This window comes from Peromyscus leucopus, chromosome 12 (assembly GCF_004664715.2).
Source record: "Peromyscus leucopus breed LL Stock chromosome 12, UCI_PerLeu_2.1, whole genome shotgun sequence".
NCBI lineage: Eukaryota > Metazoa > Chordata > Mammalia > Rodentia > Cricetidae > Peromyscus > Peromyscus leucopus.
The window spans coordinates 25,124,118-25,141,708 of NC_051073.1; the positions used below are offsets into that span (position 1 = coordinate 25,124,118).

The window sequence follows — 17,591 nt, forward strand, 5'->3', positions numbered from 1 at the left end:
GGATGAGTTTTTTATGTGGAGGCTGGGATTCAAAGGCAGGTCCCCATGCGTTCGGAGCAAGGCCTCTTAGCTCCTGAGCCATCTCTCCACCCATTACAGCTTAACCTTTTTATAAGGATCAGGAGAAGAGAAACAAAGAAGTAGGAGTTGGGGCGGGGGGGAGGTATGTCAGAACTAGCAGAAAACCTGTGTAAGCCAAAAAGGGCAGGAGGCAAAGATACCAGCGGCAAACAGTGATTTTTAAGAGAGTCCCTACCATGTAATGACCATCTTACTGCTGAGCAGCAGGGCTCTGGGGCTAATTCTCTCTGAGTGTGATACACCCCACTGCAATGATCCTAACTGCTCAAGAAAGAAAAGAATGGGGAGTTGCAGCAGAGAGGATGGGGGAATGAGAAGCTCGCAAACACAGGAAGGAGAAATTGAGGGCAGAAGGCAGCTGAGCAGCACACCTCCTAGGAGGAACCCAGACATTTTGCCAGCTAAGGTAGACGGCGGTAACTGGCTATCCAGCAAGGGACCGAGGAGCTACAGTTACGGTCTGATAAAATAAATCTGATTAGATCTGGGAGATGAGAGAACTTACCATCATTTAATTGACATTGGTTTAGTTTACTATATTACATGGAGGGTTTAATCATTTCTTCTCAGTCTCGTGAATACTAAAATATCTGAGAGGAGACCAGGGACACAGTAAGAATCAAACAACCACTAGTGTCCTTTACGTTATACTATTTTGGGGAACATGGAACTGTTCCCCCAAATTTGCTCAACTCCATCCTCAACAAAAATTGCCCACTGCTGTGGAGGCTTTCTAAAGTACAGCTGTGTTTCTTTGTTTCAAGCAGTAAAAGGAATGCATTTTAAAGAAGAACAACAACAAAAAAGATTTTGGGGGGACTGCAGGACCACTTATAGACTATCGTATTGTGACACACACATTTAGATGTGTTACCAACCTATACAAAATGAAAACGGGTAAAGTTTTTGTTTGCTAAATGATTAAATACTCCCTGTCACAGGATAAGAAGCAAAACCATGAAAATTTAAATGAGAGTTGTGACTCTCTCTGACAAAGTTCAGAGCACCAAGGTGGATGGAAGAGTTGACAGGTCAACCATTATTAAACATCTGTGCCATCTAGCTGGCTGGGAGCCCTACCTAAAAATTAAGCATATAAATAAGCAAAATGGCTGGGCATGGCGGCACATATCTTTAATCCCAGCCCTTGAAAGGCAGAGGCAAATGGATCTCTGTGAGTTCGAGGCTAGCCTGGTTTATGTAGTTAGTTCAGGACAGCCAAACCTACATAGTGAGACTCGATCTTGAAAAAAACAGAAACAAATAAATAAATAAATAAATAAATAAATAAATAAATAAATAAATTTATTTTTTAAAGACAGGGTTTCTTTGTGTAATAGCTTTGGCTGTCCTGGAACTGGCTTTGTAAACCAGGCTGGCCTCAAACTCATAGAATTTGAACTCTGCCTCTGGAGTGCTGAGATTAAAGGTGTGCACCACCATCACCTAGATAGACTAGGATAATTCCTGACCCTACATTTTCCACATTTTCCTGTACTGCTGTCCAATGCTGACCTACAGCATACCTAGAATCACAGCCTTGAGAGAAAACATTTAGCAGGTACTTGGCCAGCTCAGGCACATCATCTTGTCTCTCTGCTCTCCATTGCTGCTCTAGATTTAGCTACCAACTCTAAGGCAAGAAGAACAGTTGGAACAAGAAAAGTTAGAAACCAAACCTGGGTTTGGATGAGCACCTTCCCCTGGGCAACAAAAGCTCATGTAACTTTGGGAAGATAACTTTCTCCCATCACTCCAAGCCAGGACTTTAGAGTAGACAGGAACTCTCCTGCTGAGGCCCACCCCTAACTGCAAGGGAGATTACTTAACCTCAGTTCCTTAGATGTCACAGAATGACTGGCAGCAAACATGGTTTCTCATGAGGACTGGTGAAAGAAATGTATTGTGGTAAGGCATGAAAGGCATTTTATGGTTAGGCAGAGGTCAGGCCTATATTAATGGACTCAGAGTTCCTAACTAGGACACATTATGTCTTCAGTCTATAACCAGTTGCCTCATAGGAAAGCTCCCATACTCAAATAATCACTGGCATTTCAGAAAGTATGACCAAATACAAAAATAACCATTTTTCAAATGGTTAGTGTGGTGGTTTGAACAAGAATGGCTCCTATAGGCTCATATATTTGAATGCTTAGTCACCAGGGAGTGGAACTGTTTGGGAAGGATTGGAGGAGGTGGAGCCTTGATGGAGGAGGTGTGGCCTTGTTGGAGGAGGTATGTCATGGGGGGGGTGGTTGGTGGACTTTGAGGTTACAAAAGCCCATGCTTTTTGAAAGATCAGGACCAGTGTTTCTGGCTTTGCTGCCCATGGAGCAGGATGTAAAGTTCTTAGCTACTGCTCCAATGCTAAACCTGTCTGCTTTCTACCATGATGACAACCGGCTCACTAACCATCTAGAACTGGAAGCCAGCCCCCAACTAACTGCTTTCTTTTATCAGAGTTCCCTTGGCTATGGTGTCTCTTCACAGTAACAGAACATATACTAAAACAGTCAGGCGCCATGATTTGTGCTCCAATCCCTTAATTTCTTTGATTTAAAACAAACCTGCCAATCTATCCTTTCAGGAAAATGGGATTGTCCAAGCAAGTGTTATCATTTTGCAATAGCAATTTATATTATTGTTGTAGAACATTATGTATCAGGAAGAAAATGGGAAAGTGACATCTAATTATGTTTTTGAAATGCTTGTGAATCAGTCCCCTAAATGCATGATATTGTAAGTGCTCTTTGTCAACATTCAGAGATATACTCGGAACAAACATTAGGTATTTCTCAATCTAATTCCAAGTCCAGTATTATAACCCCCTATACAATTATTGAGGGAGGATTGTCCAGAGAGCACTCACTGTGTATAATAACTAGTATGTTCCTTTTGAAAATTTTCTTTGTGCATGTGTGTGGGTGTGTACATGCACAGCTGGGTATGTGTTTGTGTGTAGGTCCCATGCATTACATATGTGGAGGTAGGGAGTGCGCCTCACATGTTGGTTCTCAGGCACCACCCATTTTAATTTTTGAGCCAGTATCTTTCCCTGGGAGCTGGGGCTCACCAATTTGGCTAGGCAGGCAGCTAGTAAGCCTCAAGAATTTTCCTGTGTGTCTCCTCAGTGCTGGTATTACATGGACGCCAAGGGCTGAACTCAGGTCCTTGAGCAGGACATACTTTACCTATTGATATTTCTTCCCAGGCCCATAACCGGTATTTTCTGATGAATCCTACATGCAAACTGTAATATTCTATATATGTTACCATTAAAAGTTAAGGTTCAAGAATTGCTCAGTGTTAGGGCTTATGGTGTCAGAATAGTACCCAAAGTGGTATTCTATCCCAACACAACCTATACAATCGCTATCTTACACCCACACAGCTGATATTCCTTGCAGGATTGAATTTTGCCAGGTTCATTCCCATACCATTATCCTGAGGTAGGCTAGACTGTGTCTCAAAAGCAGGCCAAGATCTAAATAATGAAATGGGACTTAGTTACTTTCCCCAATTTGTCCTTTTCTGTTTGGAGTGAGAGAAAGCACACCTTCCACACCACAGTCACCCACAACGATAAGGGAGGAATCTCATACTCTTCATGTGTTTTTGGTTTTGGCTTTTTGGTTTTTGAATTTCTTCTACTAGAACTGATTTTCAGCTCTTCATTCAGTTCTGCTAACTACTCTACCAGCTACTGTCACTGGTCTTCCCATAGGAGACTGAAGAGACAGGGCTGGGGTAAAGCTCAGCTTGGTGGTAAGACACTATCATGTGACTATGAGGCCCTGGGTTTGATTCATACCATTTTTCCAGCCAAAATAAAAGAAAACCTCTTAAAAGTCCATCTGAAAATGTAGTGCTCACAGACAACATATTATATAATTCATGATCCAACCAATTCAAAATAAAGGGGTAAGGATGACTAAATTCAGACATGATTCTGAAAATCCCAGTAAGGATGAATTTTGTTCACTTGGCAAGCACATCACTCAGTGAACTCAGACAGATCTTACAGCTAATTTCAACTGGAGTCTGCACACTTCACTAAACCCTGACACACACACCCTCCTTAAGCTGGTCTGCTTGTTCCAGCCTTTTATAGTTAATTTTTCAAACCACAATTCAAGTACCAGATTTTTTAATTTGCTCTATTAATTTTAATCTTGTTAGTGCTGGCTCATCATTCCGAGCTGTCAAGATATATTTAATTGATTCTCTCATTTGGCAAACTTGCTACTTTTCATAGTGATATGATAGTGGAATTTTCTATGAATCTTCTTTATTCTTATTTTAGACACTGAATGAAGCACAGGTTTCCTATGACATTAGACAGAAAAAATACCTTGCATGAATTTTTACTTGTTAGTTAATCATCTTTGTCAACTCTGGAGAAGTGAGTTCATTTAGCCTCATTTTATATCCAAGGAAACGGGATGCTCAGGTGTGACCAACTTGCTAAGAGCCACACAACTAGACTGAGGAGATGAGATGAAAATATTTATTTCAAAATGGCATGCATATTTCCCTAGAAAATCAGTCTCCAGGTGACACAGATTCATTTTATCATGCTGTTTTACTAGCTAAGTGTCTGAAGGAGGCTGTTTCAACCCAACTAAGAGGAAAACGTGATGTTAATAAAACACAGGAACAATATCCTCGTTTATAAATGAGTATGTCACAAACACAATCCTGTGAGTACGTGAGACTAGCATTAAGTCTGCTATCAACACTTTGATCTAGGTTCACTGGATAGAGACTCTTCTATGAGGACAGGAGTTTAAATTCACTTAGAAGCTGCCGTAGTTTCTACATTCTTTACACATGCATCTAGTATTGCAAACCTCACACTGTTTCAAGGCAGGCTCTGAGTACATTAAGGCTCCCAAGCAGGTGACTCACAATAGCAAATATGCCTAGGCATCTGGGTGTGATGATTTCATGCACGAGGAACAGACATGGACATGTTCTGCAATTCAGCTGACTCTCTCTCTCTCTGTGAGTTCTAAAGGAAAATGTCCTTCTTAAAAGACTGCTTAGCTGTACCCTAGGAGTAGCCAGAACATGTGACATGGCTGCCCGTCTGCCCTCCTGTACCAGGAAGAAAGCAGTTCGAGTCTTTTAGGTACTTTGTGAACAACTTGCTTCTCTCCTCATATATAACTAGTCCACAGTTTTTCCTTTGGAATTGTTAACTCAGAGTCAGTGCTTCTGTGTGTGGGGAAATCATTCTCCATTTCCAATCGCCCTACTAAGATAAGAGCCAGCATATTTTTAATTATGATGACATCAAGTTTAAGGAAAAGGTAATGGCTGGCTCAAATAAGTGTACATTTTCCTTCTATAAGAATTCTAAAATAATAGAATGAGTAAAAGGGGAGACAGGGAATATAATCTGTCAAAAGAGGAAAATAATGTCAATCCACAAAAGATGAAAAGTAACACATTAAAAAGAAAATCCCAACGAATCACACTTCAGGTTCTGCATGTGTTAAAACAGATAGTAGATGCTTCCATTCTTGGTCTCTCACTTCCATCCAGTTTCAATCAAAATAGGTGTTATTTTCTACTGAGATACTTCATGTCATGTCTCACGCAGTGCGAATAAGAGTTCAGAACAACTAAAGACTCAAAGGATTTATCTTGTGGCTTGCAGGAGATTGGTTATAAAGAGGCATGAAGAAAAAGTTTCTCATAGTTACCCTACTTCCATGTGATTTTCACAGGACATGCAATCACGAGGGTGGGAATTCTGAAAAATTATCCTGTAGGTTATGTGGACTGAATTTTGGCACCGACAAATTTACTCAGTTTTAACTACAACTGTAATAGGGTTAAGATATTAGACTTTTAGAATTTACAAAACGGTAAAGAATATACAAATAGCCACAGGGTATTTTTAGTGAATTTGTCATCTTATGAGAGACAATTCCATATGTTATCAATCTTGATAGCCTCAGTCCAGAAAAATATACTTTGTAGACATTGTATTGTATAGTGAAAAAAAAAAGAAACAGTTTGCAAATGTGCACTCTAAGCATGTAACACACACATTATACCAGTATAATTATAACATCTACGGCTAAGTATGTATTTCAAGTTTCAGTCCATCAATATTTACCTTGTGTTTTCACTGGATCTGATATTTGGCTTGGATCACTAATTCCATATGCATTAGCTGCCCTCACCAGGAAAAGGTATATTGCATTAGGTTTGAGTCCTTTGATGGCAAATGTTTCTGTTTTCACATTTTCTGCCACAGTCTGCCAGCTGCTACCCGATGCATGGCTAAGGAAGGATACATACGTTAGAACAAGAACACTGGATGCAACAACAACAGCAAAAAGAGGAAGAAAAAAGAAAGAGAGAGAAAGAAAGAAAGAAAAAAGAAAGGAAGGAAGGAAGGAAGAAAGAGAGAGAGAAAGAAGGAAGGAAGGAAGGAAGGAAGGAAGGAAGGAAGGAAGGAAGGAAGGAAGGAAGGAAGGAAGGAAAGGGAAAAAAAAGAGCATGCAAGAAATTCCCCTCTCTCTACCTGAAGGCTTCTATAATATAAGATGTTGGGGTTGCTCCTGAGTTCAAGTTTGGCTGCCATGATAAAGATACTGTGTTTTTGCTGACATCTGTGACTTCAGGCTTTGAGGGGGCGCTGGGGATTAAATTGGGGTCGGTGGGTCTTGGAGGTTGAACTGGAACTCCAAACTCTAGCAGGTGTGGAGGGAGAAACACAAACATTCACACATATACAAATTGGCACATGAACGTAGATAACACAGTAACCTGTCCCTCATGGACCAGGCCGTTGGCTTTCGTGACCAAAAGAGCTTCGAGACAAATGTGTGGACATACCCTGCACTTCAATGTAAGCACTCCATGTGGCCTCACCACTGGGGGTTGATGCAGTACAGGTGTATCGGCCAGTGTCACCCAGCTGTGAAAGCAGATGGAAAAGAAATAGTTGGAACAATCAAGAGCTTGCTGGGCTGGAAAAACAATTACAGGTTTGTATATGGTCCATGAATATGGATAACGACATTAAAATCTGCTAACCAGAACTGTCCCTTGAATTGAATACTTTTTTCTTGAAACATGGAGGAAAATACTGCATGCATACAGAAATAAACAGCCTTTATATGGTTATCCTAAATGTGCAATGAAAAAAAAATTCTGCAATGCTTTAACAGACTAGGCTTAGCATCAAAGATTAGGGACAAACAAATTATATTGTAACTTCTTAAATGACTCACTCTATCCCGCCTCTTATTATAAAACTTAAGTCAGTCTCGGAAGTAAAAACAAAACCCTTGATGGAAAGAACACTCTCTTTTCTGAAAACTGAAGCCTAAAAAGGAAACCCTGGTTCAACCTAAAACTCAGGAGCAGCATGCTAAAGCCATATACTTCCGCTTAATCGAACAACTCTTCTCTTCAAATACTGTCATCCGGCTCTGGTCACAGCAAGAGCAATCTGCAACAGTTGCCGCGAAGAACTGCAACATTGTAACCTTTGTGGCACACCAAATCAACTGTGATGTTGATCCAAAGAAGCCACCCACCACACACAGCCAGGCAACTGAAGTGACTGTTGACTTCAGCCTAATACTGTCGTTTCATATGTCTCAAAAGCCTGACTAATCTAGACCACAAAAGAAAAATCAAAATCAAAACTATGTAAGGACCGATACAAAAGAAAAATCAAAATCAAAATACAAGGACTGATGCGAGATGTAGTGTCCCAGAAGGGTAAATCCTTACATTTGTGTCCATAAATCAGTGGGCTTCTCATCATTTAGCATTCTGATTCGAAATGTACATTGAGTTAGTACATGGCTTTATAAGCCTTATTCATGGGAATGATATTCTGTAATTGCAAAATGCTGAACCAAATAGTCACAACAGAAACACTTTTCAAGTCCACTGTGCATAAAGCAGTACTAGAAAATTTACCTTTCTAGTTAACACTAAAATGCCTTGTATCATACCATATACACGGAAGGCATACCACCTCTCAGGTCCCCAGTCACTTCCTCAATATGTCTTCCAAAGCATTTTCTTTCACCTCCACGGGACCTTAAATTACTTGCAAATCACCTCAAGCACACACAGTGGCATGTCTGAACAAATGATGCATCACCATAAAAATGTGTTTTATTTATTATTTCATACAGGTTATGGTATTTACAACATTAGTTGCTGCCGTTAAAAATAAAGCAGAACCAAGCAGGAAGTCCACGATGTCTTTGCAAGTTACCTTAGCGTAGCGGATCTGCAGCACACCAGTCTCCAGCTGTTTGATCCGAGAATCTTGGGTTGAAACAAGGACTCCATCCTTCCTCCATAGAATTGTGGGCACTGGACTGCCTGTGGCCACACAGCTGAGGACTAAAGTACCATCCACTGCTACCGTCTGATTCACGGGACCTTGTCGAATGACTGGGGGAGGCCGGTCTGCAATCACTGCCAAAAGAAACAACAGGAAATAGATTTCTGCAACTGGAAGCAATTTTCTAATCATCTGAGCAACAGTCATAGCTGTAGGCTTTGAAAAAAAAAAAAAAAACTAAAGATAATTAAACAAGTAATTAAAGTGGAGACATGCATTATTCAGAATGCATTTGCATGATGCACTGATTAGGAATATTAAAATGAGATACAATGTACGCCTTTCAAATGACCAACTAGGCCTGAGCATGTTGTATTATCTAGGGACTGATCTAAATGCTCAGAAATTGAATAAGAGCTGTAGCTGGTGAAGAAGGGCATAGAGTGGCGAGAACTGAATACCATAAACATGGGAAAAGCCCAAGAACTAGAAACATTTAACACATAGAGATGTATGAGGCAGGTTTTAATGAATGAATCAAAGCCAGCTTGATTTCATAATTGTTTTGTCTCCAACAACAACCACCGTCACCATGAAATGACGCTGCCATGCCAGAATGTTTGACAAGCTTGCGTTTAAAAAGGTGCTTTGGACTTTCATTTATAGAATTAAACTTGCTGTCTTTTTATTTCAGAATGGTCTGTCCGTCTGTCTGTCTTTCTTTCCTTCTCCCTCTTTCTCTCTTTGGTATGTATGTGCATGCACATGGGTGTGTGTGTGTGTGTGTGTGTGTGTGTGTGTCCCTGTGTGTGTGGTGTGAGGGCACGTTCACATATGTGCATGGGTGTGCATGCATGTCTATGCCTGTGAGTGCGCAGTCAAGAGGCTGATGTGTGATGTCTTCCTATGCCACTCTGCCTTATTTACGAGGCGGTCTCTTCCTGAACCACGGAATTTAGATTTGGTCAGTCTAGAGAGCCAGTCTGTACTGCTCCTGAATGGTTGGATTACGGGTTCACCACCTCACCCACTCAGTTCTTATGTTGGTTCTAGGGACATAAACTCCATTCCCCACATTTGTGAAGCAAGTGCTTTATCCACTGAGGAATGTCTCCAGGACTTTGCAATAATTTTTCTACAGAAACATATACATAGCTTAAAAAATAACATCAACACACTATAATGGCTCCAGGAACACTGGAAATTCACCCAATCGCATTGCTGGTAGGCCAACCAAGAAGATAACTGAGGATGATATTCAAACTTGGCAACCGTCATCATCCCATATTAGAATGAACACAAATGGCAAACACACTCAGTCAATACTGTTTGTTTGTTTTTAATTGAAAATAGACTTTTCCCATACAATACACTCAGCTCACAATTTCCCCTTCTTGGTCTCCTCCAGATCCTCCCCACCCTTCCCAGGCACACAACCCCATGCCTTCTTTCTCTCTTGCTTTACAAAACAAACAGGCAAAAAAGAAGACAAACCAGGAGAGCGCACAAAACAGAGAAAACGAAAAAGCACAAGAAGCGTATGCACACACAGACACACCACACAGAAAACCCCAAGCCTGCTTTCAATACTAACTTTAATCGACTTTGAAAAAGGACCAATGAAAGGATTTTTACTGTAAGTAAATATACTTATACAATACAATATAAATATACAATATAAAACACCTGAAGAATTCTATGCCTTAACTCCACTATTTTCATGAGAATCTAACACAAGTATAGAGGAAGAAGGGACAAAATTAGAAAAAAATGTTCCCATCTCTTGACTGCAGGAGCTTATCAACCTCCACTGATTTCTCTAAAATGAATAAAAGTTGTTTGTTTAATTTCAGGAAATTGTCTTCAATTATGCAGCTTTAAAATCCTGGATCTCTTAAAAATCCTGGATCTTAAAGTTGAAAAAAGAAAGAGATGCAAATATATGAGAGAGAATTCTAACAAGTTGTCTGATTAAAGGGCCTGGCTGCCAGAGGAACTAAATTTTGGATGCAATAATTTGCGAATCTGGATGTGTCATGTTCAAAGTTTTTATGCACCAAGGATTTTCACAAGCTGGAGTCACACTTCAATTTGTTCCTCGTTTATCATGCAATAATTATTAGTTTTATGCGCTCACATTAAAAAAGCAATTAAGGGAAATCAGCAACTATGCATTGCATTTCAGGCCCCCAATTCTCTTGCATGCCATCCTTACTGAGGTGAAGTTTGCCAGTAGCACGGGGGAATGAGAAGGCTGGAGTTTGAACCTTGGCAGGAGTATTTTAGGTACCCCGCTGTTGCAAAATGTAAGCCAACAATTCCTTTGCTTAGAATTTTAAACATCATCCCTGTTATTATCTGTGGAGGCTTGCGAAAATCCAATGGCAGACTTCTCCTGGTAAATCCACTGGGGATTTATAAGAGCACCTGTGTTCCACTGATTATCTGAATGAATATATATTTCCAGGCATTAATTGAATTAGCAACAGAGGGCTTCACTCCAACTGATTATCATTATGTCTAGTACTAGAATGGCTTATATTCGGTAGTCTTGTTATATTTAGAAAGCATCAAATGTCAGGCTCTATTATAATTTATATCTAATTACTCAGGGCTGCTTTATAAGGTATCACGGGTGCCTCACCAATTCTATCCAGGTCACTGACGGTTTCTCTGGCTCTGCCTCTTATTTCCTCATGATTTCTACTGGGCAGTTAACAAGACGAAAGCAAGGAAAAGACACTTCCATCATCTGCCAGGTGCCTTTCGGTTAGTTCCTTATATTCTCTAATCCCACTTTTTTGTGGATGTTGTTGTTTGCTTGTGTCTGGGTGAGGTATGCATGCATGTGTCCATGCACGAGCACGTCCATGCAAGCTCATGGAGACCAAAGGTTGAGTCTGGTCTTTTTCCTCATTGCTCACCATTTTCCTTATTGAGTTAAGGTGTCTGGCTGAACCAGGAGCACTACGATAGAAGCTAGTCTAGGTACTCAACTTGCACCAGCGAGTCCGTGTTACCGCCTCCTGAGTGCTGGGATTACAGGTGGCTCTGGTGTAGGTCTCTAAGGGCCCAAACTCTGCTCCTCACATTTGCAGAGTCGCTTTATGCACTGAGCCCTCTCTCCCAACTTCATAAAATGAGGATGCTAACAGTTGTTCAAACTAGCTTAGGAGATCTCAAAGGGTTCCGAGATGAAACAGCCATCATGGATGTGCTTCCGGTCACTGCAAAAGGCCAGACATTTGCATGCACTGCACCGTGTCAGCTGCCCTTGTTTGACAAAAGCTAATATGGAAATCAGAACTGAAAAGCATAGGACGTCCTTAAAGCACCTGCACACTTTTAGGTACAGAAAATAAAACAATGGTGTTTTCATCAATGGGTATAAAATGTAAGGAATTGTTTCCGTTTATATCAACAAATATGGTCCATTTATAAGTAAAGTTGAAACTGACCATTTGTAAGACAAATTTCAAACCAGTCTAATATGCTATGGTGGAATTATAAGGAAGAAATACCAGGCAATAGAATAGAGAGTGTAAGAAACAGGTATGTTTAATGAAGTGAATACATACATCAATTTTCAGGAAAAACTATACAGCTACTGACTGGTTCACCTAAAAAATTCACATGTGTGTATCAATGAACATCAAAGTAAACAACTGTCATCTATCTGCAAGTGCTCTAGAGAGCTGTATATTCAAATGTAAGATTTAGGATATAAAGTCTACCATTGTCCCCTTCTAGGAATCAGGGACTGAAACTCTGAAGTTCAAGTGGCTTGTTTAAATCGAAAAGGAGCTGGAGAACAGTCCCTTTGTACTATATACCAGGTTTATCAGAGATGAAGACAAGCTGTCTTAAATAGCGTTTGTTGCTTAGTCATTTTTATTTCTCTTATAATCTAGTAGGAGGCAGTTAAAATGCACACATTCTGTAGTCAGCGTTAGTAAGGCTGGACCACAGGTACAGGCCCCATTCCACAGACAGATGCTACTCCCATGCCTTATGTTTTATTCCGCCTTTGCCTTTATTGTGTTTGCCAACAACAGAGAAGGTCAAGAAGATAAAGTCAAATAATATGGAGAACACACACACTCTCTACGAGCCACCAGGTTGACAGAGTGGGCAGTATAAAAATATTGACATTGCCAAGGACTCACTCTGAATAGCCCTAGCGACGAAGGACAAGTCTATAGATGTTTGAATAATATCAAAGAACTCCAAAAACAAAACAAGACAAACACACCGAAAGACTAAATTAAAATGCAGCACAAAACAGGAGAAATAGACCCTCAGCAATACATACATACAAACTCCACAGTAATCCTCAAAAAAATTATAAAGTTAAACAAGATATTTACTGCAGAGAATAGATTGGCTTCTAGGGATGGAGATATATATATATAATTTAATTTGAGATCTATTTATTTTATTTTGTGTGTGTGAATGTTTGCTTGCATGTATGTTTATACCCCTCTTACATGTCTGGTCGCTACTCAGGCCAGCAGAGGGTTCTAGGTGCTCAGGAATGGGGGTTCTAGACAGTTGTGAGCCACTATGTGGATGCTGGGGACTGAACCTGGGTCTTCCATAAAAGCACTATGTGGGTGCTGAGCTTACAAACCTGTGCCCTTGCCTGGCTTTTTGTGCGGGTTTGGGGGGATCCAAACTCAGATCCATGGGCTTGTACAGTGCACTGTTTATAGAGGGAGCCATTTCACCAGCCTAAAAAAATCTTTGCTTTTAATTCTGAGAACAGAGATATTGGGGAGAAGTTCAGCAGTTTTATTTTGTTTTTGTTTTGTTTTTCTTCTTATTTTATAGATAGCACACAGAGATGCAATTGTAAGCACATAAGCAATTTTTTTTCAAATTCTGCTTTTTATTAGGTAGTCTTCAGAATTATGATCTAATGGCTATAATGTGCAATATGTACCACAAACACATTTTAGGTCCTTCTGAATTACTAAAGCCAGGGAACATATAGTATGTATCCTAGGCAAGGATAAGAATCTGAATTTTTTTGACCGAGACAATTCTGGTTTTAAAGTCTCACTAACCAAGAGCTAGCTCCTCCTTGGTTGTTTCTTCTCAGCATTGGAGACTATCTACTGAGCATTTATCACATCAGATCTGGGGCGGACACTTGGCAAACATTGACTAGACTAAACAGAAAACGGCTCAACTCTCCTGGAACTTGGATTGTAATGAATGACAGAGGAACACAAGATAAAAGAAGACACACACACACACACACACACACACACACACACACACACACACAGAAAAAAGGATGGAATAAATCCGTGTACAGATGGCTGGTATGGGGGCACAGGACTCAGGTTGGGTGGGTCAGGGCAAAGTCCTTGCAGGACGTGAACGTCAAGTTGGTGTAAATGTGCACCAAGGAGAGACACACAAGCAGTATGACACAGTGAAGCGTGCACGCAGCAGGGTAATCAGCACAGACGGCCGAATGTCAGACATGTCAGCTGTACAGCACGTTCAAGGACAGTAAACATCCGGAGACCTCCAGCCTAGTCTTCCAAAAAAAAAAAAAAAAAATCTGCCAAGCCCAATGCTATCTCCAAAATTCCAACTCAATACTGCACTGTGGAAACATGAATGTTTTCCTTTGAAGTTAGAATTAAGAAGGATATGTCCACTGTTCCGCTATTCCAACAATTCTACTCACTACACACACAAGGAGGACATGAAAGGGAGACAAAGGGTAGCTACAATATCTATTCATTTATATATAAACTATGCATGTCATTAGTATGTATTTTCTAAACAGACAGAAGAAGAAGTCAGGTTATTTTTATTTTCAGTTGCTACATTTCTGTACATAAGTATTTCAGAACACTTTACCTAAAAACATTAGAAAAATTGAAGAAATTTATCAAGGTTGCTTGACGAAAAGTCAATACACAAAAATGAACGGCAAAATTAAGCACTTTTCTCAAACAATTCAATAATGAAAATTTTAAATTCATCTACCGACACGTCAAGAAACTTAGGTATAACTGAAAAGCATAGGCAAAATTTATATTCCCAAAAAATAGTCATTATTGAGATATACTGAAGAAAATCTGGATAAACTGAGAGAGATGCATGGAATATACATTTCTCTGAGCTGAAAACTCTAGATTATAAAAAAAAGTAACAAGCCTCACAGCTTTGTTTGTGTAGGGTATGGAACCCCCCACCCCCACCCCCCAGACAGGGTTTCTCTGTGTAGCTTTGTGCTTTTCCTGGAACTCATTTTGTAGACCAGGCTGGCCTCAAACTTAGAGATCCGCCTGCCTCTGCCTCCTGAGTGCTGGGATTAAAGGTGTGCACCACCACCGCCCGGTGGGTATAGATTCTTATGTGGAGTTTTTAACTAATTTAGCAAAACTAAAATAAGGAATTCAAAGTTGGAGACTTACATTCATCTTTAAGCCTTATTATAAGTTACAATAACCAAGTATACATGAAATGAAGTAAAGAGATCCATGGAAGAGAACACAGATTATGTATTGTCCAGGACTCTATGCTCATTTGAATTTAAATAACATGGCAGTGTGGTTAAACGTGAAAAGCATGGTCTTTTCATGAAATAATGATGGAACCACTACTTGGTGTGCATTTGAATCCTAGCAGGGGGGAAGCACAGTAGTAGGATCTTGGGAGCTCCCTAGGCATCCTGCCTGTCTGTTGGGCCAGTTCTTGGTCAGTGAAAGACTGTCTCAAAAACAAGTACAAGGCACTTGAATAACAAATCCTGAAGCTGTCTGTGGCCTTCACCTGCATCACATCCATCCATCCATGCAAAGGAACACAAAACATACATAAACACGAGTCAACTAGGGAGAAGCAACAGCTGGCATCTCTTATTTCTGACGCCTCCTGTGTTCTGGTCCCATCTTTCTCCTTGAGAGACATGAAGTGCTTACCTTTTGTGGTCCTCTATCTACTGCTTGAAATCAAAAATGTAAAATAATTCCAATTTTTCAAATGAATCCAGTATTGAAAACAGGCCTTCAATTTCCCTGTAATTTCAAAGCCTTCTGCACTAATGCCCTCTTGATTTTATACACACACACATACACACACACACATACACACACACACACAAATATACTACATATATTATGTATATTGTGTACATGTTATATACATACAAATATATTTTTAAATATCTAAAATATATTTATTTACTATATGTATACGTGTCTTGCCATGTAAGATAAATACATGCACATACATATCTATTTCACATATTTATAGGCATTTGCCTTTGATGAAATAAATATATATTTAATGAACTAAAATCTTATATCATAAATGTACATATATATGTGCACATGTATAAATATATGTTTACAAGCAACTTATATCTCCTTCCATCTTTTCAAAAGACCGCTACTTGAATTTTGCAGGTTAGAGATTGTTCTCAATTGCCATGTCTTTATATTGGCAGCAGCTGACCACATTTAGGGAACTGATAAACAGAACAAATCAGACTACCAATAAAAAGTATCATATTGTTATTTATCAGATTCTGGATTTGTATTATCTCAGTAAATTTAGATAGATATGATATGTGGGATATACATTACTTTCCTTAGTCAAAAACTGGATTATTAGGAATCAAAATAAAAAAAATTACTGCTTCATAAATTTTTATTCTTATTTTTCTTAATTTAGAGACAATCGTAGAAATGGGGATTTACAGTAAGAGATTTGCAAAGTGACTTTGTCTTGCTTTTTGTGTGTCGAAAACATGAACACTTTCCTATTTCAGCTCTTTAGAATAAACTTATTCCTGGGGAATTTTTCTGCTTTCAGGAATCAGAACAGATGATAGAGAAGTACAGCATGTATTAGTTAAAGAAGAACAATATAGTTACTATCGTGTGGTGATATTTTAATTGTACTTGAATAAATAAAGCGTGCCTGGAGATCAGAGGAAATAGCAAGCAATTTTAAGAAAACAAAGAATTCAGGCAGGGGTAGCACACACCCTTACCCTTAATCCTATCACTTAGCAGGCAGGATCTCTGTGTGTTCAAGGCCACACTGGAAACAGAGCCAGGTGTGGTGGCACACGCCTTAATTCCAACACTACTTAACCACAGGGGTCTGAAGTTCTGAACAGACAGACAGAGAGTGGCAGAGCTGGGCAGGAAGAAGAAATGATGGAGCTGGGCTAAGAGAGCCAACGAGAGAACAGAACAGAAAAGGCATATAAACATGAGCAGACAGGAAGAAGCTCTCTTTGGAAGCTGTGGAGTTGGTGAGGTGAGGTAGCTCATGGTTTGTCCTATCCCTATGATCTTTCTCTCAGGCTTTAGCCCACATTTCTGGCTCCGTGTTTTTTATTTATTAAGACCGTTTAGAAATCTGTCTATACTGTCGTATCGACACCCTCTGTACTTTACACGAAAGAACTGTAAGGAAGAAGGTGAAGTTTGCACGAGAACATCCACAGGCTCTCTTAGAAGGTAATTTGGGTATTTCGAAAGGAAACGTTTTACTTTACCATCAGTCACTTCCAAATATGCCTTTGTGATGATACTTCCAGCAACATTTAAAGTCTGACAGATATAGTAACCAACATCAGACCGCTGCACGTTAGTAATAGTGAGATCCCCAGTCTGGGACACTGAAAACCGGCTGGTTGACTGGGGTGGCTGGTATGAGAAAAGCAGATTCTAAAACCAGAATTTGGGAGGAAAGAATAGAAACAGGTTAACAGCCAGGTTCTAATATTTTGGCACAGTTACATGTACATTTGCAAATATATGTATAAACATATACATATATCTATAAACTAAATATTCTTCTACCACAAATCCACACATATTGATGTGCACATGTATAAATACATATTATTAAACACGGTTTAATAATACAAAGCTAGATGGAGTTATATGAAAAATGTTAAAATTCTCAATATCAGTGTGCATTTTTATAACCATCAGTCTGAACATATAAGAAGACTAAATATAATTATGCAAACTACAACAACTTTATATTACATATAAATGGCTAAGAGTCTTATTAACTCTAAGACCTTTAATACATGAACAAAATGAAATTTAAATTCATTCTATAAACTACGTTCAAGGATGCCACTTTGGCTCCATAACAAGCATTTCTTTCAGCTGTCAGTCACTAGTATTCTGGAACA

The 17,591-nt window shown here is 39.5% G+C and overlaps 1 protein-coding gene across 1 annotated transcript in view; it reads right to left on the minus strand.

Annotated features, from left to right (window-relative positions):
* Robo1 (roundabout guidance receptor 1) overlaps positions 1-17,591 on the minus strand; it is a 992,815-nt gene that overhangs the window by 70,673 nt on the left and 904,551 nt on the right. The window contains 5 exon segments of the mRNA XM_028874769.2: positions 6,209-6,375; positions 6,620-6,788; positions 6,934-7,015; positions 8,336-8,541; positions 16,941-17,112. Of these exon segments, the coding sequence (XP_028730602.2) occupies positions 6,209-6,375; positions 6,620-6,788; positions 6,934-7,015; positions 8,336-8,541; positions 16,941-17,112 (796 nt within the window).